Below are 23,029 nucleotides of genomic sequence, written 5' to 3'. Positions count from 1 at the left end.
CAGAGGGGAGGCCAGGTCAAACTTTAGTGGCAATGTGACTACACAGCTGGGGTGTTGGTCCAGACTGCTCTGGCAGCAGCTGTATTTGTTTAGTATGGGACAGCTGCTTAAAGATAATTGGGCCATGGCCCCCCTGCTCCGTGGCCTATGGAACTTTGGGCAAGTGCAAAAAGCATGGGGGGAGGGAGGGATTTGCTCTCACTTCTCCCCACTCCCTGCAATTGGTGTCACTGCTATTGAAGTCAGGTGGAGTAAGGTACTGTTACTGAAATGTCGGGTCTGCCTAGCTGAGAGCCAATAACAGCCAGACAGGGATAAGGAAAAGGTTGCTTTATTCTGCAGAAGAAAGGAGAGCTTTGCACCTTGGTACAAAAACTCTAACTCATACAAAAGCCAAAGATCTTTCATACACTCAAACACGGGCCCTGGTCGTGTTAACATTTGATTGGTGGTTAACAGACCCTGTACTTCTGCTATCTGATCAGTGAAAACCAGTTTGGGACCAGCTCCAACTACCTCAAGGCCTTGAAAGGGAAGACAGTTGAAAAGATCAGGCTACTGTGTACTTGAGGTGTCTGCTTCCCCGTAATGGCCGCTGGCTGCCATAACGGCTGCTAGCTGTTAAAGGGGGGTGGGGTCGCTGCTGACTGTCACAGTCCCCCCTTCGGGCCTGACAAACCCAAATTGTCAGGCCCGTTGCGCAATTTGCGATCAAGCTGGAGGGAAAGATATCTAGAGCCAAGCGGTTCTGGAGAACCATCTGCCTTAGTTTTCTCTGTGCAGTTGCCAAGTCCACCAGGGCATCGGCGGTAGTTTAATTTTCCAGATGTCTCGGTGAATTACCCAATTCCACGTGCATCCTCTCCATGGACCTGGCGGGATTCGGTATGTGGGAGCCCACCCCCCCCCCCCAATCGGTCCATATGCTTGGAAGGAGCATTGAGAACGTTCACACTTCCACCCAGAAAGCCTCCAAGTATGTCTCCATGGCCACAGATCAGATGGTACTCCTGATGTGTCTGTAAGGGCAGTGGGCCAAGCCTGAACATGCTAGATCCCGCTGCAATACCTTCCCAGCCTTAGTGATATTCAATACCATTCCTGTCAGCAACTTCTGGGTCATAGAACTAAGGGCGGAGATAACATGTAACTCACCAATTCCAGCCTGTACCTGGGTTAGCTGTGCCCCAGAAATAAGGCTAGTGGCCTTTTCTAATTGCCCCAATTTCTCATCATGTTCTTGGTTCTTAAAAATATTCCAAACTGCTGCTGCACTATTGGCCCCATCCCATAGGGATCCGGTCAAGTCACTTTTCTTTCTAGAGGAAATAACCCAAGCCCTCTGTGTGCTAATCTAATGGCAGCCCCCTGTGAGCAATTTGGGTATGTAGAGGTGATCTGGAAACTGGATAAGGGTAATGAAAATTTAACAGTCCCTAGTGTAGTGTTAATCACAGTCCATTGATATCCTAATACATTTCTCTTTGGTGTAGTACTATACCACATTCCCAAGCATGGGTCCCACAAGTTTCTTCCTGCCAGTGTATAATTCTTTGTTTCTTCACCAGGGTCAGTTCTTAATGTCTCTTGTAGGCAGGAATCCCTGGACTTTGATGGTTTCAATGGAGCAAGTGTTCCTTCTTCTCTTTTCCTGAAACAGTCATGGTTCAGCATCATACAGGGGAGAGGTTACTAGCACATCACCCTGTAATGGTTTTGCGTCTTCTAAAAAAAATTCAAAGGCACAGTAGGTCTGTCAGTGGACAAGGGAGAGGTTATTAGCACTTTACCTTGTCTTTTTTCCTGCTGTCCAGAAGGCACAGCAGAGCTAGAAGGAGAAATAGGCTTATCAGTCGGAGAGTCCTCCCGAGGTGGAGGGGTCTTTTTACAGTGAGAAGCATGGGTCCAGGTAGGCAGTCCTTGGCAGAAGGTGTTGGTGGTTAACAGGACTTGGAAAGGGCCTTTCCAGCATGGAGCCAAAGCAGTCTTTCGTTGGTGGATCTTTACATAGACTCAGTCTCCTTGTTTCAATGAACGGCAGGGCTGCTAGGGTCTTTGGGTAGCACTTCTTTTATCTGTGAGAAAAGAAACCTAACACACTTCATTAATGCCTGGCAGTGTTTTGCAGATCTCATAGTGCTTGGGCACATTCAGGCTCCCCTTTTCTTGGCTGTCAGGCAAGTCTTAGCTGTGGGCAATGTCCTTGGATGGGGCCAGCATCTTATCTTTGGACTGAGCTTGCTAGCTATTTTTTTTCCCAGTTAACTCGTTCTGTTCTTTTTCCTTCTCCCCTTCTTGGGTTCTTTTAACCTACAAAGGAAACTTCCACTCTTCACTCATACACCTTTTCCCAACAATGAACATATACACATTGCCATTATACAGTACATTAGTCTTATTATTCAATGTATGCCATTTACCCTTCCAGTAAAATAACTTTATTACAGAGCTTTGGAGCAACAAACCAGGACAAGCACACCCACTTTTGAGGAGTCCACTCGGTACAACCTCTGGTGTCCAATAGCTTTCCTCCCTCCCCAGCCCTCTGGCTAGAAATCTGAGGTAGCCAGAAGGATCCCATGGGCAATATGGGAAGTGGGTTATCCTTCCATGTCCTTGCTTCCAAAGACTGTTGGTATGCAAATTTTAACAACAATTTTGGCCACAAGACAAACACCACAAGACAGGACATAGAACACAAAAATAATTCCTATTGGGCCAGTAAATGCATGGTACGTTGAATGCTAATCAGCTGGCATCCGTTTTCTCTGATGATCTGAAAGACAAAAGAACAGAGGTCTACCCCTTCTGGGCAGTCAGTCATTGCTTAAAATATTTCCTTTATATACACATACTCTTGTTGATTTTAGGCAAAACAGAGGAATCACCCCATATTTCCTGGTATTTGTTTCATAGGCAGCCCAGGTTTCAGTGGCTTCTACCTTATTAGTTAGAAAATTGCATTAATACAGATGCTTTCTGGCTTGCTTCCAGATCCAAAGCTATCCACAGCTTAAAGATTCTTACTTAAAAAGGGACACAATTAACTTTCCCAGACTTTTGATTGCCTTTTACTTCTAACTTCTGCTTTCAAACACACACTGATCTGAAAAAGACAACACAACCTATATTGGTAGGTTTGCATTTCTTTTACCTCTACTACAATATACACTGCACATGTTCTGGGGGAAATGCACATCCTCTCCACAATTCAATTTCCACAACACTAGCCACATCAATTTTTACACAAGGTGTAACTATTTCTTTTGTGCTTACAAAATCTCCATGCACCCCTAGTAAGACAGTTCGACCACATAGAGCCAGAGGCACTGTCCTTCTCTCTCTTTACCAGATCTTTCATCTGCTATTTTGTAACCCAAAAACAAATTCAAATCTTTTATTCTCCTGGCTTTGACTACCCTGCAGCAGCCACAACCTTTGGTCTTTCTTTAAAACATTTTAAATCTCGTAAAGCATTAAGTCACCTTAAGGATTAAAGGCTAAATACCATATTAAACAACACTAGTTTCCCGTATCTGGCAAAAGTATTCTCGGTTTTTGCAACTTTAAACAATACCAATTCATCTCAAACTTATAAAACACAGATCCCACAAAAAACAATAATCCATTTGTCCCAGTGCCTGGTTTTCCATTACCAGGCGCAAGGGAGTTAAGTAAGTCGGAATGTCAAAAGATCCGGATTCGGGCCAATCAGTGCCCAGGGCTGGCCAATCCTGGGTGCAAAGCTGCAACAAGCGTCTCTTCGACATTCTTTTCTGAACACCGGGTAAAGGCCATTTACTTAACATATAATCCAAAGGGCTATCCTTAGAGGGTTTCCTCTGAGACCCACCCATCCCCCTTCTGACACTCAAACTGAGAATTAGACAGAAAGGTGGAGGGAATTACGGTCTAATCCAGAAATCTCTGCTTACCCCGACTGTTACAGGGGACGGGACAGAAGAATCTCAATCCGACCTCAGGGCTTCCTCACTCGCTATGGCTTCCACCCCGAGGAATTACAAACGAGAAGCTCCGTTCCGCCCACACACCTAACACCCAAGCGTACAAGACAGAAATTCATTAACCAGTTAACCAGAACAGAACCAGAACCAGATAGTGTTTCCTTATCCTATTAGGGCTCACCTTATCGGAGCATGAACCCCAGGGGCTGCAGTGAAGTGAGGAAAAGGGGCTAAGCACCCCGTTGGCGCCGTTCCTAGTTCGCCGCAGCCATCCAGAGTCCAATGTCCGAGCTAGGAGGGTCCCATCTGGGTCGCCAGAAACTGTTACCGAAATGTTGGGTCCTCCTAGCTGAGAGCCAGTAACAGCCAGACAGGGATAAGGAAAAGGTTGCTTTATTCTGCAGAAGAAAGGAGAGCTTTGCACCTTGGTACAAAAACTCTAACTCATACAAAAGCCAAAGATCTTTTATACACTCAAACACAGGCCCTGGTCGTGTTAACATTTGATTGGTGGTTAACAGACCCTGTACTTCTGCTATCTGGTCAGAGAAAACCAGTTTGGGACCAGCTCCAACTACCTCAAGGCCTTGAAAGGGAAGACAGTTGAAAAGTTCAGGCTACTGTGTACTTGAGGTGTCTGCTTCCCCCTAATGGCCGCTGGCTGCCATAACGGCTGCTAGCTGTTAAGGGGGGGGGGGGGGGGGAGTCGCTGCTGACTGTCACAGTACTACTCAGTGTAAAACATCAGAATCTAGCCCTTCGATAATATTGATCTAATTCATAGGTGTCACTTCATGAATGAGTAAGACTGAAAAATAGAGGTCAGGAACAAAACAAACTCATGAGTCTTTTAAAATTAAGCATATGCTATACATACCTGAACAGTACCAATGATCCCTACTTAAACTGATGAATGTGAAGATACAAGGGACAGAAATTCTGAAAAATCAGCTTAATATTTATTTAGAAGCCAGGTAATGTCAGTGATATCTTCAGTATATTAACCAAGAAGTGTTTTCAACTCCAACCAGTGAGACTACATTTGAATGGTGGATGGGGAGAAGCCATTGAAAAGTAGAAGAAATAAGTCAATTTCCAATAGCTGGGTTCTGTTCAGGGCACGCTATGATGTGTAGTGGTTTTGCAATTTGAAATCTGCTCACAGTACAGATACTGTAGTGCTTTGACTGCAGAAGTAAATGCATGCTGCCCTAAAAAATAGTGCTTTTTTCACTAAAGATTTCAGAATCCGTGAATCACTTTCTGTAGTACAAAAAGTAAAGTCATAAGACTTGTGAATGACTTGGTTGTTTACTACATACATTTTAATGTATTTACTTTTCTTTTTGTGGTGGTGGGAAACTGTATGTAGGATCCAGCGATGCAGTGTTTGCTTCCTGAAAGAGAGAACTTCACAGTGCCACTGAACCATAACGTGGCAGTCAATGGGGAAGGTGGAACTAGAATGTCAGCTATAAGCTTCATAGGTGCTTTGCGAATACCTGTGAGTACATGCATTAGTCTTACCCACTGTACGTTGACTTGGGTTTTATCCGACAAGATTCTGATTTTTATACAGTTTAAATGGAGAAGTGGACAAAGTTGGTTTTCCCATCTCAAAACTGGTATTTTATTCAGTCCTGTTGAGTTTTAACTGGATGTCGGGAATCAGGGGGTCTATGGTATAAGACAAAGTGGGTGTCCTATTCAGAAGAAGAGAGGATACAGAAAAAGGGAACATTTGGCTCAAAGAAGCCAACTGAATACATTAATAAATCACATTTATTTAGAATTTACAAACATCCAAAAAACTAGTGAGTGCAAGTTTAAACCTGCTCTTGGAGTTTTAAGCTGTATAGCTAGCACTCACACACTTCAGAACCCAAGAGTGTGATGACATTATTAACATAATGGGACAATATTTATGTATGAGGGGAGAGAAATAAGGGGATCAGAGAGGCAACCTTGAATTGTCAGGGATGGAGGGGGAGTAGCTGAAATACCTACAGCCTCTTCTGCGGAGGCGACAGAACTGTCCTTTCATATCACCTCTTCTTATGCGCCTTGAAACCTCAGGTAACTGACTAGTCCCAGTTAGAGCTGGTTGGAATTTTCTATCTAATTTGGGGGGAGGGGTTAATGGGAAAATGTAGTTTTCACAAAAATACTGATTTTTCTTGAAATTTTTCACAATGGAAAATTGGAAAAAAAAAATTGTTGGGGTAGGGTTGACCTGAATCAAAATATTTCCGTTTATTGAATAGAATCAAAATGTTTTGAGTCACTTCAATTTTAATCTGCATCCACCTGAGCTACCATGGTACTTCACTGAAGTTGTAATTCAGGTCTTCCTCATTCTACTCTCTGAGTCAGGCCTCTCAGCTAGACTACATCTCTCATGATGCTCTTCGGTCTTCCCTCTGGCTGAACTGCCATAGTGTATCATGGGAGATGTAGTTTTTGCTGGGGAACCTGGCTCGTAGAGGAGAATGGGGGCATGAGGCATCTGAACTACAATTCCTAGGAGGCACTGGCAGCTTAGGCAGATGCAGTTCAATGTCAAACTGAAACAAAATGTTTCCAAATAGAAATTTTTTGGAACTTTTCATTCCCTGAAAAATGTAGCAATTTTGACTTTTCATCCTGTTTTGAGGCAAAAAACAATGTTGAAATATCAGAATTTCCTGCAGGACAAAAGTTCTGATTTCTGACCAGCTTTAGTCCCAGTGGTTCTGCAATTCTGTGATCTCCTTAAGTGGGATGAACTCTTCATCCAGTATGAGCAAGCTGAACTTCAGTGCATGTGCTTTTTTTGTCAGATGTGTTTTGGTTTTGCTTTTTGGTGGGTGGGTATGAAGTGGAAGTCTGAAGTTGAGCTATATGAATTTGGTATATAATATAATATTCTATAGCCCATTACCCCGTTGTATGTGTATTTGTCCTCATATTTGGAGTAGTTGTATTGATGTACATTATGAAATATTAATAACATTGATTAGCACTTGATTACACCAGGGCTTCACTGCATTAATTGGCTGCCTATGTTGTTTAAGTGTTAAATTGAAAAATGAATTCAACAATTGTTAAAATATGATGGAAACTCCTACCTAGTCTCCTATCTACATCTTCCATAGAGTCAGTGGACCGTGCTCTATCCTGGTACAAGCAGGCTATAACGCCACAGAAGTCAGTAGAGTTATACCTGCTTACAGTAGGATTTAATTTGGGCAGGTGTCACAAATGGCATCACCTTTTCAGGCAGATGACTTCCATCACTAGTAGGTTCATAAATGATAATTGTCATTTTCAAAAGCTCCTAATTTGAAAGCACATTTTATGGCTTATGTAGGGGAGCATCTTACCACTCAAACTTTCAGGCTGCTGGATAAAAGGAAAGGGGGAGTTTGTTTGAATTCAGGGTAATAGCTCTGCTCAGGGAAACACAAATGAAATCCAGCTGGAACTGATATTGGGCCGGTGTGAATGTAGGAAAGAGCTGCTGGCACTATATGCTACCCTCCTGTACCCTTAGATTCTACCCAGTACCTGATCCTGCAACAGTAAGGTGATATGTATCTAAAATATCCTCTTCTGCCTTCTCCTGGAGTCTTCCCCTTTCACTTCTCCTGTCACTTGCTGGTGGGAATGAATAACACTTTAAATACCTCAAGGTGTGAATGGGGGAGGGAGGGTGTTGAGGGGGATGGGAAAGCATGAATGTGGTGGTGGTGGTGGTGGGGCAAATCTCCAGCAATCCATATTGACACTTGCAGGAGTAGCATAACAGCAAGAACTTAAAACTGTGTAAAACCCCAAACTGCTGCCAGAAGATGGCAAATGGTGGGGGAAGGATTGACAGGAACAGGTTTATGTGGCAGTCAAATAAACTTCAGCTGTGTTTTTATAATAACTTAACCTTACATAGAATTCTCAGCTAAGGCAATAGGGTAAAAGAATACTGAGACTTGTATGTTAAATAAGCACCCACTTTTACTGTGCTGAGTCCTAACTAGGCACCTCTTTGAGACCATGTACCATACGGGCTGTGTGGATTTTTGAAAAAATAAATACCATTGGTGAAATCCTGGCGCAATTTAAGTTGATGGGAAAACACCCCCAGGTCGCAACAGTATGCACCCAGATCAGTTCTATAAAAGGGAAGATACATGTAACATGACAGAAAATCACTGTCAATCTCTGAAGTGGTTATAAGCTCTATCTGTCCTTATTAGTATTCTGGTTTCTGGTTACAGTTACATGGAGAGAAAAAGATATACAAGTAGAATACTGCAATCTGCTTTGATCACAAGCTTCATGCTTCCAGAACAGGAAGTCTCAAGGGAGAAATTCCTGAGACAGAAAGGCTTAAGATGCCATTTGGAGATTGCTTGCATGGTGTGGTTTAACAGAAGCAAAGAAACAACAATACTGCATGTCTAGGTACTAACCTTGTTCTTCTTTTTTCTTTTCTTTCCTTAGGGAGTCATAGAATTCTCTCTCTGTTTGTTGTTTGCTAAACTAGTCAGTTACACTTTCCTTTTCTGGCTTCCACTCTATATCACAAACGTAGGTAAGTATCTGTGGGAAGAAAACAAGTGTTTAGTTAGAGAGTGTCATGAACTATGATGAGCCTAGTCACGTGAAAATAAACATTACTGCTTTTGTTTTAAGCTATGGTTGCCCTAGTAGAGTTGAAAGACTGCCGTTTTTTATGTATGTCAATGATACGTACTGAGAGTTAAGAGATAGCGACCACAAAAATAAGAATCTGATTTCTCTCTGAAAATTGCAAGTCTTTGTGATGTCTTTCGCTCTTGAGAACCAGCCAAAAATATTTAATTAAATAAACCCTATAATAATCATATATTTATAATGGTGCCTTATATCCTGATGGATCCCAAAGAGCTTAATAAGCTGCACAAAGGAATGACTTTATTACTACTATTTATTTATTTTATTAGATCATCACTATCATTGTGCTTTGTGCCATACAGAACGTAGAGGAAGGCATGCTGCCCCAAGAAGTTCATATTCTTTGGGCTATCCTCTGGCTTTTAAATCCACAGCCTCAAGACCAGAAGAGACAGGCAGGCAGAATGCCTGTAGGGAAGTGTGTGCAGTAGGGACACTCACTACATCCTTTGACAGGCTGCAGTATGCCCTCCTACTCACCAATACTTCTGTGGTAATAGGTTTGATGAAGGGAGAAGATTAGCTAATAAGTTTTTTATGTTTAAAAACAATATAATTAGTTTTACTATATGAACATTAGAGGCGTTGGGCATCTAACTCCCATAGGTGCTTTTGAATATTCCACCCTATGTTGCAGTAGCACTCAGATGTCCCGCGGTGCTAGGCACTGTGCAAACACATGCAAAGACATGGTCTTTGTTGCGTATGGTTTATAATCCAGTTGCAGAGGTGTCCCTTTGCATGCTGGGGAGTTCAAGGAGTCATTCTGCCTCCTTCTGCTCCTGTGGCATTGCAGCTTTGCGCTGTTCTTTACTCCAGGCTGCGTTTAACCAACACAATCTAGCTAGCCAGTGATACTGGTCACATAAGTAAGGGCTTCAGGATTAGGCTCCCTATGTGGCCTTAATTTGTACCAAACATGTTTCTGAAACAAAGCAGCATTACTTACTGGTACTTATTAGTAGTGTGGTGCTCTGATTATTTTTAAGACTGTTGCTAATGAACCAGAAAATTCTTGTGTACACACAAGTTTTACCACTTTAACTCAAGTGGTATGAGCCCCTCTAGCTTGGACAGAGTTCTATCAGTATACAATTATTTATACCAGTAAAACTTATTCTTGTAAATAAGTCATTCTGGTGTAAGGCACCTTTATACCAGTATAACTGCACCCACACTAAGTTGTACTGGTTGTAACTAGATGGGTAAAAAAATCACACCACTAACTAACATAATTATTCTGGGGCAAAAGCTGTCTGTGGACCAGGCTTTACATATGGATCTGAATAAAATGAAGAAATTTCTCATAGTTTTGAAGTGAGAGGCTATTCTAATCAGATTTATTCTGCTTTTATTGTTAGAGCATCTTGATGCGAAAAGAGCTGGGGATCTTTCTACATTGTTCGATGTGGGTGGAATCTTTGGTAAGTTTAACACACTATTATTAATCAGACCTAGGTTAGGAAATCTGTAGTACACGTAGCTGTTCTGTTTTACTCTTTTACTAAGAAATTGGGGTTTGATCTTGCATCCACCAGAAAATGGCAAAATTGGCTCCCGTGGGAGCAGGATGGGGCCCTTACAGCCAAATCCTATGCCATGTGACCAGCCTTAGTAGCAGGTCTAGGGGAATAAATCCATAGCCCCTTATTTGATCCTGGTGCAAGAAAGATTGGAGGATCCTAGTGTCATAGAAACTTCTGTCTCTGTCCCTTTACCCCTCTCTTCCCCTCTGTCACCACATCCCTGACCCAAAAAGGTATCCTGTCCTCACCCTTGCATAGCAGCACTACACCAATTTTGCAGTTCCTCTGCCCAATGTGCCACAGAAGGGGTCTCCAGGGCAGTGATTGGGGTAAGCTGGAGGAGGTTTCACTGGATCCAGAGTTATGTAGATCTAATGGCCCCAGTACACTGAGTAAGTGACAGAAAGGGGTTGCAGCCACTGCTCCAGCTTGGCCCTGAATTTCACCTGCACTACTCCTCTCCACTCAGGCTCTGTGCAGGAGAAGTGAATTTCACACCATGCAATTTAAAGCAAGCATAGGTAGGTGTATCTCCGTGTTAGAGACTATACCAATGTGGCTGCATGGCTGTAGTTATGGTGGCATAACCGTATAGTGTAGAGGGACCCTATATTGACAGAAGGAGTTTTTCCATCACCTTAAGAACACCACCTCCCGGAACAACAGTAGCTATGATAATACCTAGTCCTGCCATGAGGGCAGGGGACTGGACTAGATGACCTCTCGATGTTCCTTCCAGTCCTAAGAGTCTATTATTCTATGTCAACTTCCATTGACATAACTGTGTCTACACTGGGGGTTATGTTGACATAGCTATGTCAATCGGATGTGGGCTTGCTCATACTCCTGACCAAAATAGCTATGTTGACTTCTTTTAAGTGTAGACCAAGCCTAGTTGGCACCCGGAAAATAGAGATTTTATTCAGCAGTCTAAACACAAATCTCGCTCCACTGCAAATCCAAGCCACCAACATAGCTACTTGCAGAGCTTGATGGGGACCCAGATGTGTCAGTGCGATATATATATAGCTGGGCATTTTGCTGTGAGGGTTACCCTTTGAAAAGAGGGAAGGGGGGCAGTAGAGTATGGAAGAGTTGGGAAAACAAAAGTGCACTTGAAAAATTATTGCAAAAGGGCTATAATAATTGGGTCAAATGGAATAGGAAAGAGCACTTCAAAAGTATTTATCTGTAATTTGGGGGTTAGTTCTCCTGCCATCCACATGCTTACCAGAATATTGATCCATGGGTCTTTTCTTTCCCTGATGCAGGCTCCTATTTTCTGGGTTTAACTCCTTGATGAGAAATGGATTTATTATTATTGTTTCATTTTGTATAGCAGTAGCACCCAGGAACCCGAGTCATGAATTTAGAGCCCCGTTGTGCAAGGCACTGGACAAACAAAGAACAAAAAGGAGGCCGCTTTCCTAGAGAGCTTACAATCTAGGTATAGGACAAGAGGCAACAGGAGGAGACAGGCAGACAGGGCAGCATGAGGAGACAAGATGGAATCCCTATTGCATCCTTGCCAGGGTAGTCAAAGGATGTATCCAGTATTAAACTGAAAGCAGACACAGGGTGGCTTCTGGTAACCCTACCAAGTGATTTGTGGCTCAGTAAATGTGGGTGGCATACCTCTGGATCTTACACTTGAATTCAGATGGGACACAGGGTTTATGATGATGGCTCTTTTGTCATGGTCAGACTATAACATCCTACATGTTGAGGCTAGGCTTATTCTTCCTCCAGAGGAGATGGAGGCCTTAATTCATTGGTTCAACCCCAGAAGCTGGTTTGACGCAGTTGGGTTCCAAAACACCAGGTGGAAAATACTGGCGAGCCACTCTACTAATGACACAGTGTAGCCATACCCTAGAGGTCCCCTCCAATTACATCATCCTGGGTGTACAGATGACCTGAGAAGGAGCCAATGAGGCAGACTACAGTGCCTGTCGCGGTTGTCCAGCTCAATCTAATCATTTGTGGCATAGATGATAATAATAAAGCTACTAACTCAAACTAGATTTTCAGTCCTATGTTCTGTGTGTGTGTGTTTATAATAGAAGTGTACCTTTACAACAATTACACTGGATTGCTGTAACTTTGGGGAAATATATGTCCAATTATAGTGCATAAAATGCTCATGAAATAACCTTTTTGTTCTTTAATGTGTCTCTTTTTCAGGTGGCATTTTGGCAGGCATGATATCAGATAGATTGGAAAAAAGGGCTTCAACCTGTGGAATGATGTTACTACTAGCAGCCCCTGCCGTAAGATCTATTCTCCTTATTTTAATTGTGCCCTTTTGTGGGACTGGGTGAGGTTCTGTGAGCATTTCCATTAGAGATTCCTGTTCTCAGCAGTCTCTGACCATTCACCCCAGGTTGAAAGTTGCTCTGAAAAGTCTCCGCACAAGAGCCAACACAGAGGTTTGGGCTGGTTTTAATAAATTAAATATGCCATTCTTTAGCACGTCATATGCTATAGGACTCTATGAAAAATTGTCACATTCAGCTGGCTTTGACAGCACTCACTAAAAATAATAATTTTCCCTCTGTTGACACTCACACCTTCTTGTCAACTGTTGGAAATGGGCCACATCCACCCTAACTGAATTGGCCTCGTTAGCACTGACCCCCTTGCCCCCACTTGGTAAGGCAATTCCCATCTTTTCCTGTGCTGTATATTTATACCTGCTTTTACTGTATTTTCCACTCCATGCATCTGATGAAGTGAGTTATATCCCACGAAAGCTTAGGCCCAAATAAATTTGTTAGTCTCTAAGGTGCCACAAGGACTCCTCGCTGTTTTTACTGATACAGACTAACACGGCCATCCCTCTGAATCCTTTTACTCAGTTATTCAATTCTGAATCAGAATTGGGCAAGTGATTTGTCTTTTTGATTTAAATAATCAAAATTGCTGAGCTGTTAATGTTAGGAATCTGGCTGCTACATATGTGCAGTGTGATTTTTATAGTATATGTCTACAATGCATACACTGATCTTGCCAGAATCAGCAGAACTCTGTGCTATGCTTTATTTGAAAGTGACAGGTTAAAAAATTATGGTCATATTAATTAGCTATCTCTATGAGACAGGCAGCCTCATGGGGAAATTGACGGTGATTTCCATGCCAGGGGACTCCAGCACCAAAAATAACAAACAACTTTTCATCACAAAGACAACTGTATTTTTCATGTTGTGACATTAAGGAGATTTTTTTGTGTATGTGAAAACCTACAATTCTGTGAAGAGAAGGGGCCTTAACTTCCTCTCATTCAACTTCAGTGGGAATTTATGCTGGTGAAAGCGTGAGATCAGAATCAAACCTTATTCTTCTGTTTTTACTACTTAAATGTTTACCCATTCATATCCATTACAGCTATACATGTTCTCTGCAATCAGTAAAATGGGCCTAGAAGCTACCATAGGTGAGAACTTAAATTACATTCTGCCTGCTTTTAACTGGACTTGATTTTCTTTTACTTTTGTTCCATTCACACTGATTTTTCTGGGGAAAAAGTCTAGAAACTAATTGTCTGCTTTTCAGAGGTGTTGAACACCTGCGGCTCCCATTGAAGTCAGTTGGATTTCTGCTTAGCCTCTTTAGAGGCCATGAACCACCCGTAGAAAAAGGGCAGAGGACCGCATTTTGGTAGCACAGTAATTTCATTTCAGGCCATAGGAAAAATGATTACATTAGAGCTGGTCGAAACATGGAAAACCTCTTCCACAAAAAAATTGGAAAATTCAAAGCCCTTTTTATTTCAGGGGTTTCAAAAAGAAATGATATTTTTCCTCTATTCAATGTGTTTCATAAAAAAAAATTGGAAAAACTTTTTGGTTTAAATGTTTTATTTTTGCTTTTTGAGTTTCTCTTCTCCTCTCATCCCATCCCCACTTTTATCCATTTCACTGCTGGTAAAGGGGAGGGAGGAAATCTGAGAGACAGACAGACGCACACACAAAACTAAGACATTTTCACCAAAAACATTCCAATTTTGAAAAAAAGGACACTTTTTTGAAGGGGAGACCCTTTGTTTGACCATTTTTGACCAGCTTTGAATTGCATCTAGCAGATTGTACCACAAGAGGGGCAGTCTGACAGAATAGGCTGAGGGGGAGGAGGTCTCTGTGTGACTCCCCTTGCAGAGTTTCTCCCCAGCCATTCTGTTGGAGGGGGATGTTCTCTAGGGCCTGCCCCCAAAGCTGGAGGAGCCTCACATGCATGTGCTGCGTGGAAGTCTGTATTTGCCCCCCAGAGCTCCCCATCAAATTCCCTGGCAGTGCAGCTGAACTGGAGTCACACTCCCAGGACCTTCCATTGCCTTGCTGCCCCTGTGATTCCCCCACCCCCTTAAATGAGGGTTCCCTTCCACTTAAGGACTTCTGCGAGCTAACACCTCCTCCAAGCTGTGTCACTACTTCCAGGGACACTCTGTGGGACTGGAAGGAGGAGGATGCCCTAGGAAGGGGAGGATGGTGTCCCTTCCACTCAGGAGGGTGAGAATCGTGCACAGAGTGGTTGGAAGTGTGATCTGGGCTATTGTTTGATTTACAGAAAGGCAGATTAAAAGTAGGAGTAGAGTTCATTCCTCTCAGCCTCAAACACTGATGAATCTTGAAAGCCTTTGTGGGGGGAGGGAGATAAGGAAATCCAAAGACAATAAAATACTCTTGAATTAATGGGAACAGTTTGATCTCCTTTTGAAAGCAGAAAGGAGCATAATTAACTTAAAAATCACACTTCTCTCTGCAAATGTTGTACCTATTATTGTTATAAGTAACCACTATAGCATCTTAGAAGAAAACCGTTTTTTAAAAAGTCTTGTGCAGTTTTAGCTTATACATTTGTATGTTGTACACCCACTTTCACCATTTTCCCTTTTTGCTCGAGTCTTTCAACAGGGGGAGAAAAACACTAGGGGAAAACAGGAAATGTATTTATAAAACCACAAAAATTATCCTGGGAACTCAGTAGCCAGGACTGTTCTGGAAACTATTTGCAATTCTATTTTAAATGAACAATATCTTTGTGAGTTTGCATTTTTAGGGGTCAGGAAAAATATTCCTCGAGTGGATTGGGGACTGAAGCATGCTGATAGTGTGTAGAGAATTATTAGGAATTAGGTGGTCAAATATTTCTGTAAGGAAGCTCAAATAGAGGCATGTAATTGTAAGGAGAATGCACCTCTGAGCTGACCCAGTGCCTCAAAATGTACACTGTCGGATAACTGTGTTTAAGGGTGTTGGGAGTCCTACTCTCTGGCTCATTGCAGACTAGAATCATTGTTACAAGGATACATCTCTGGGTGCCATAAGCATGACTGAGTTGAGATGGGACAGAGGGAATTTAATCAAGAAAAACTGACAGAACAGCATGCATCAACGAAAATGCTCTTGCCTCCCTGAGGCTGTGATAAGGGGCTTTTCTTTTTGCATGGTCAGGAAATGAGTGGGGGTGGGGAGTGAGAACCATGAATAACCAGTGAATAACACTGGTTTCTGTACCTGGAACTGAGAGTGCTCGATTCCCTCTTCCAAGTATCAGAGATGATTAAAGAGTCTCTTATAAACGTAAAGGGGTTCTGACCTTTTGTTGGGATAAACTCAGTTTATTTGTGGCCTCCTACCAAATACAAAAGGAGAGGACTTGAAATGTGAAGGCAGTGCTGGTGGTGAGGTTTTGTATGTATGGCACAAGCATCCAAAGGCCCCGTTGAGCTTTGGAGCCCCATTGTGGTAGGCCCTGTACAAACAGATAAAGGACTCTTCTCCGCCCAGAAGGGTTTACAGTCTAAAAGGCACAAGCAGCCGAAGAGCTGGGAGTGGACACATCATGTTCTCCACTGTGCTGGAAGCAAACGCCCCTTTGTGCTTAAATCTGTCCATTGCTACTGAGATGGCTTTTTACCCTTGTTTTCCTTGGTAGCCATTTTGAAGCAAAATTGTACTTCCCATGAATATACTCTTGTAGTTACATTGCATTTATTAAAGACATGTAGTATGTTAAATGATCAAGGTCTAGATCATCACGTGGGATTGTGATTATAAATAACATCAATTCTGGAAACTTCGTGTTTACTTTTCTTCATCGAACTTCCAACAGTTATGCTGCTTATCAGTGGAGCCCTGGTGAACGGTCCTTATGCACTGATCACAACTGCAGTCTCAGCCGACTTGGTGAGTTTGGCTCTTTTGTTTTACATTTAGCAGATAGACCCGCTCGTTTGCCCTCATTTGGGGGGGGAAGCCTGTGGGTTTCTGTGATGAGTAGTAAATGTGTGTAAAGCATTGAGGGCTCAATTCTCCGTAGTACAGATGTGGTGTGTGTGTGTGTGTGTGTGTTGCACTTCTGTGTACAAGGTAAAGAGTAATGAGCAGGATGGGGAGCATTAAAGAACTCAACCCTGCATTAATACTGATAATTACTCCTGCCTCCTAAGAAGAGAGATCAAAGAGGGGATCTCTTAGATAAACACTTCATGTGCGTGCTGAGGATCACACATAAGGCCACAGGAGACGTGCCATTTGCCACCCACATCCTGCACTTTTTTTACCCTGCACCTTTGAGAGTAAGGGACCAGGTGTGCAATGGGCTGGAGGCTTATCTCCATTAGGTGTGGAGAGCACTGCCTGGTGCTTGCCCTTCCTTGTGCTCATGTTAGCCTCTGCTCACCCATATACTGCACCCCAGTCAGCCTGTGCTCCCTGCCACCCTGCCACACCAGGCCCTGCAGGCTTGTGGTCTGACTGCAGCAGATGCTCCATGAAAACATTGCCCTGGGTACCTTTTCTTCAATTTTGCTTCTCAATGCTAGGTAAATGTATTGCTTTGAAAGGTGCTGGATGGTGGGAGCCCCACAGAGTGAGGTCATTCACCAGCAGAATAGGTAGAGGAAAGGCAGCGGAATTTAAATCCACACCCCATCCCAGCATTCCTCCTGAGCCTCCTTAGTGATCAAAAGGGAGCACCGGTAGGGTTGAGAGAATGCTCCCCCTTCAGGTCCATTCAATCAATAGCCTCATTGCTGTGACTGGCAGCTAGACTGTAGGATCTTGTTACATAGACACCTGCCCTCTGGGAGCTGGACAGAAACCGCCAACTGATTTTCTCATATGTCACTAAACAACCATCTGACACTAATGACTTTAGGCGACTGGTGACCTAGACTGAATTCTCCTCAGTGCCCTGAGTAAATGAAAGGCTCTGTCTTCTTAACAATCCTCTGAGCCATTCAGTCTCCTATATACCAAGTTATAAACTTGTTCCTATGATCATTCGTTTTGCTCTGCAGTCCTATTGAATAACTGGCCTAATGAAAATGGCCTTCACAACTACTTCCTTTTGGTGCCTTTTGACTCAATAACCTGCTGAGTGGCCCTTTTTATGGCTTTTATCATTGATACTCTAGCTTTGTTAGTATTCTTGTCCAACTAGTGATTCTCTTCTATTCTGCAGAGCTTTCTGATATCAACAATGGCTGTACTGACAGACCACTATGCAGTTTCAGAGAAAAATTGCAGGCTTCAAGCACAACCCATTCTGCCTGAACACCTTGCATGCACAATAGAAAGGGTTATTTATAAAGAACATCATTAAAATAGATTGGTCATGGGGGATTTTTTTTAAGCAATGATAAAAGGGTCTTGTCCATACCTATGGAATGCTACTTGGTAATGTTCATGCTAACATGTTCATACCTGACTAACCTAATTGCCTTCTATGATGAGATAACTGGCTCTGTGGATGAGGGGAAAGCAGTGGACATGTTATTCCTTGACTTTAGCAAAGCTTTTTGATATGGTCTCCCACAGTATTCTTGCCAGAAAGTTAAAGTAGTATGGGCTGGATGATAAGGTGGATAGAAAGCTGGCTAGATCGTCAGGCTCAATGGGTAGTGATCAATGGCTCCATGTCTAGTTGGCAGCCGATATCAAGCGGAGTGCCCCAAGGGTCCTGGGGCTGCTTTTGTTCAATATCTTCATTAATGATCTGGAGGATGGCGTGGATTGAGGTCCCTTCCAATCCTGATATTCTATGATTCTATGATTTTCTATGTATTTGTCCATTATTTCATGATATGTTTTTCTATGGAAAGGCCAGGAGTATGACGCAGATACATGGCCATTTCCTAGGCTCATCTGTAAATGGTTCTGAACTGAGTATTTGTCACTGTAGGGTACCCATAAAAGTCTGAAAGGAAATGCAAGAGCCCTGTCCACAGTTACGGCTATCATCGATGGAACAGGTTCTGTAGGTAAGCTATCGTTTGGAAGCTGCCTGCCTTATCTGCAGTAGGCTTTCTGTGGCTCTAGGTGCTAGAGAATTACAGTGTAGTTCTGCTCTGAAAGTGGACTAAAGCTGGCATCAAGGAGTTCCCTGTCTGTGTCTCAATGATTTGCACATCACGTGTGCGCAGTTTGCATATAAAAAGATGGCTCTCTCCCCCCCAACTGCCAGTGCTACAAAATCAACTCAGGCTCTTTATCAAGCTGGATTCTCTCCATGTCACACCTGGCCAGTACTAAGCATCACTTTGGGAGTGGGGAATGGGCAAAGACGGCTTTAGGCCTCCTTTGTACTTCCCCAGGCTTGGTGGTGGTGGGCTGGCCCCCAGCACAAATTAGAACAGTATACTGTTCTGGGTACCTGAGATCAAGGATGCCTTGGTTATGCCCTCTGCACCAGCAGTGGTGAGGGAGGCAGAGATCCACCATGATAGACCTACACAACCTGCAGACACCTCTAACCAAGGGGAATCATCCACTGGCCATCCAGCTACACCAGTGTTATGGCAGCTTTGCAGCCATATATACTGTCTATAAACCTTATGGATCCTCTTACAAATGTATGCCAAAATGGGTTTGCTTTTATGAAGGTTGAAACTGAGTAAAATATCCAAACACAGAATATCTTGTCATAGGAACTAGTAATGTTTCCATCTCAGAATTTGAACATGTTGTGTCACTATTGTATTTTAGGTGCTGCTCTAGGGCCTCTGTTAGCTGGTCTCATCTCTCCCTCTGGTTGGAACAATGTATTTTACATGCTAATGGTGGCAGATGCATGTGCCTTATTAGTAAGTCTAAATAAAACATTTAGTGCCATATTTCTTTCTTATAAAGCCCTTTGTGTTAAAATGGAAATTTCCTCCTTGTATTGTGATTTGTATATTCTATTATTGAGTGGGATGTTTCCATTCATATTGTAGAGTTCTTTTTGTTTTTTTTTTATTTAAAGAACTAAGATGAGCATTTTGAACTTTGAAGCTGGAGAGCAGATTAGCTTCAATGGGTGATATCTGTATGCAGTAGCTCACCAAAGGGATTGCCCCAAACATAGTTGGAAGCAAAAATTCACATCAGTTTTGGCCCACAGAAGAATTCTTCTGTTTTTTCTCTTAAAGGCAGCACCGAAGCAGCAACGTCAATTTACTGAAATAGTAACACATTTTGCTGCATTGCCACAGAATCAGTATCACCATGGTAATTCAACTGTTAAGAATGAATGCCTCACGTATTCCAATTGGGTGTCCATCACATCTTTCTCCTATTTGACAAAGTGTAATGGATGGGATGATCTGAAAAGAGGCTGTTTCTGACTTGCCCTATTTTATCTTATCTAGGCAGATTGTCTTCTGTGGTGTTTAAGGCACAAAATAAGGAGTCAGGAGATCTGTGGACTAATTACTTGCTGGTGTAACTATTAAAGTCAGTGGTGTTACAGCAGCAGAGAATATAGTCTGGAGGTTCTGTTTCTAATTTTGCCACAGACTTCCTGAATGCGCTTCGTCAAATCTCTTAACTTCTATGTGCCTCTTGTTTGCCCCTCTGCCAAGGGAGGATGACATTATTGACCCACCTCAGAGAGGGTTAGGGAAGGTTCATTTATTAATCCTTTGTAAAGTGCATTGGTATCACTTGCTGGAAGGTGGTGACAGAAGGGCTAAATTTTTGTTAGACACTTTAGAATCAGGCCCCTGTCTGATCTGCACAGACAGTCCCATATGCCATACAGTTCCATTGAATTCAGTCACGTACATGCAGGGAAGGTAGGGTGACCAGACGTCCCGATATTAGGGGCGTTGTCTTAGATAAGCAACTATTATCCCCCCCAAATCCTGTCCCGATTTTTCACATTTGCTATATGGCCACCCTAAGGGAAGCAGTCCCCCTGTGAGGGTCAGATTGCACATCTCTAACTCAAGAAAAAGGTTGGTTTGTTGCCAAGTTGTTCCACATTATAGAGTAAGATGTTTGGAAATTAATAAATAAAATGGACAAGTTAGTCAGATTTCAAGAGGCACTCCCACAAATATTCAGTAGTTTTTAGATTGTAGCTCTTTTAGTACACCAAGAGACTGCGTTCATGTTGCTATGGCCCGGTACAAGTTCCAATTCTTCTGAAGGAGCTGAATGTCACTTTCCATCATAGATGGAAACCTCTGCTTCCCACTTGCTGGGTCCTATCAAGTGAATGAATGTGTGTTTATACATGACTGCATAACTTCTTTACTCAGCCATTACTGGTGCTGCAAGGATTTATACTAGCCAGTGGGTAAATTCCTTGTCAGGGTGATAAATCCGGCTATTGGAACCTTTTTTCTTTTTTTGCCCCAATATAACAAATAGAGCTTTTAAGATCTATATTTTAAACTGATTTTTTTTTCATGAGGGAATTAGGCCTTTGAATTCAATTGAATTCCAATGGGAATTAAGTGTGCAAAGGGGGAGTAGGTGCCTTGAAAAATCACAGCCTTCATTTCTAAGAATAGTTGTAACTGGTTCACACTGATAATAGCCAGAAGACATAGAAGATTGAAATTTTCTTAGCATGGGTTTTTCATCAAACATCGTCTGTAAGATCACTCTTCTGTTTCCCGTTTGATGGAGGGCTGTATTAATTGGTATACCTATGACAATAAGTATAAAGGGCCTGATCCTGCAGTCAGTAATGGACCTGAGTAAGTTTAATTGCTTACAGGATTAGACCCAAATGTGTGTCTCAGAGCAATGGTGGTATAATAGATACCATTTTTCTTGCAGTCTTGGGCTCCCTCTGCTGGTCTCATCAGAGTCTTGCTGGTACAATAATAAAATAGTTATTGTTAGAACTGGTAAAAAAATGGTGAGGCAGGGAGGACAATCACCATGAATTTCACTCATTTTCATTCCACAGATTTAGAAGTGGGACAATTTTTTTGTTTGAAATAGTAATCCCAAATGTTTGGGAATTTGGGGCAGGGGTGTTGAGGTGGGATGGGGATTTTCTCCAGTTTTCCTTCCTCTTCCCCCCCCGCCCAACTTTGCCACTGAAAAGGTGGGCAGAAGGGGGGGAAAGGTATGTAGGGAGAGGAAGAGAAAAAATAATTTGAAAAAACAGCAGTTTTTGTTTTTTCAATTTTGTCACAATGCGGGGTGGGATTGCAAAAATGTTCTATTTTGAAAAATGTCCATCAGCTCCAGTTCTTGCATAACCTCTGGATCCTTGCTGATACAGAGAAAGACTTTGATTTAGCTCCTCTCACGTGAGTGGTACAAATTCATCTTCCAACCATTGACTGAACATGTGAGAATATAATGGGTTTCTATTCGGTCGAACCGGGATAACATTAAATGAAGTACTCAGAGTAGCAGTGTGCGTTTGACACTGAAAATTTATCTGAGTGGTTCACCTGTCTAGATGTTTAACCCAGATTTGTTTTTGTACAGTTCTTACTCCGTCTTATACGAAAAGAACTCCAGTGTAAGATGGACCAGACCTTGTAAGTCTGTTACTTGTGTTTTTCTATATGATGATTAAATGTTTTCATATGTCATTCTTGGCTTCTCCACCTTTGATGTGCTCCTTCTCCTTGCAGAAATCATGGATTCTTCCTTTATGTGCATGTACCTTAATCTGTGAGATTTTTCTGTTTTGTAAAGAGTAACCTCTTTTTCTTTAAATCATGAAAATCTTTCTTCAAAACTATTTTTTAAAACAGTAGAGAAAATTGAGTTCTCTGTCACATTCTCTGTACATTTTCTCCAAAAGTTGGGGCCCTCTTAATTTATCACCCTTGAGTGTGAAACTTGGCAATATGAGGTTTTTGGTTGGCTGGTGGTGGAATTATTTTAATAGCTCAATTTGTACTTTTTTTTCAGAAGTTGGCAGGAAGGAAAGGGTGGTTCAATAATGATCTGGAGGATGGCATGGATTGCACCCTCAGCAAGTTTGCAGATGACACTAAACTGGGAGGAGTGGTAGATACGCTGGAGGGTAGAGATAGGATACAGAGGGACCTAGACAAATTAGAGGATTGGGACAAAAGAAATCTGATGAGGTTCAACAAGGACAAGTGCAGAGTCCTGCACTTAGGATGGAAGAATCCGATGCACTGCTATAGACTAGGGACCGAGTGGCTAGGCAGCAGTTCTGCAGAAAAGGACCTCGGAGTTACAGTGGACGAGAAGCTGGATATGAGTCGACAGTGTGCCCTTGTTGCCAAGAAGGCTAACAGCATTTTGGGCTGTATAAATCAGAGCATTGCCAGCAGATCGAGGGATGTGATCATATCCCTTTATTCGGCATTGGTGAGGCCTCATCTGGAGTACTGTGTCCAGTTTTGGGCCCCACACTACAAGAAGGATATGGAAAAATTGGAAAGAGTCCAGCGGAGGGCAACAAAAATGATTAGTGGGCTGGAGCACATGACTTATGAGGAGAGGCTGAGGGAACTGGGATTATTTAGTCTGCAGAAGAGAAGAATGATGGGGGATTTGATAGCTGCTTTCAACTACCTGAAAGGGGGTTCCAAAGAGGATGGATCTAGACTGTTCTCAGTGGTAGCAGATAACAGAA

General features: G+C 42.5%; 1 protein-coding gene across 1 annotated transcript in view; it reads left to right on the top strand.

Annotated features, from left to right (window-relative positions):
* LOC112111326 (glucose-6-phosphate exchanger SLC37A1) overlaps positions 1-21,957 on the top strand; it is a 56,384-nt gene extending 34,427 nt beyond the window's left edge. The window contains exons 10-18 of the mRNA XM_029911568.1: positions 5,338-5,469; positions 8,445-8,535; positions 10,019-10,081; positions 12,368-12,453; positions 13,568-13,616; positions 16,295-16,368; positions 18,368-18,446; positions 19,171-19,268; positions 21,901-21,957. Coding sequence (XP_029767428.1) covers positions 5,338-5,469; positions 8,445-8,535; positions 10,019-10,081; positions 12,368-12,453; positions 13,568-13,616; positions 16,295-16,368; positions 18,368-18,446; positions 19,171-19,268; positions 21,901-21,957 — 729 coding nt within the window. The remainder of the gene's footprint in view (positions 1-5,337; positions 5,470-8,444; positions 8,536-10,018; positions 10,082-12,367; positions 12,454-13,567; positions 13,617-16,294; positions 16,369-18,367; positions 18,447-19,170; positions 19,269-21,900) is intronic.
* The last annotated feature ends 1,072 nt before the right edge of the window (positions 21,958-23,029 follow it).

The sequence above is a fragment of the Terrapene carolina genome, unplaced genomic scaffold (assembly GCF_002925995.2).
Source record: "Terrapene carolina triunguis isolate 2854851 unplaced genomic scaffold, T_m_triunguis-2.0 Scaffold31, whole genome shotgun sequence".
Lineage (NCBI taxonomy): Eukaryota > Metazoa > Chordata > Testudines > Emydidae > Terrapene > Terrapene triunguis.
Note: the sequence above shows the minus strand (reverse complement) of the source record. Positions and strands in the feature narration are given on the sequence as shown.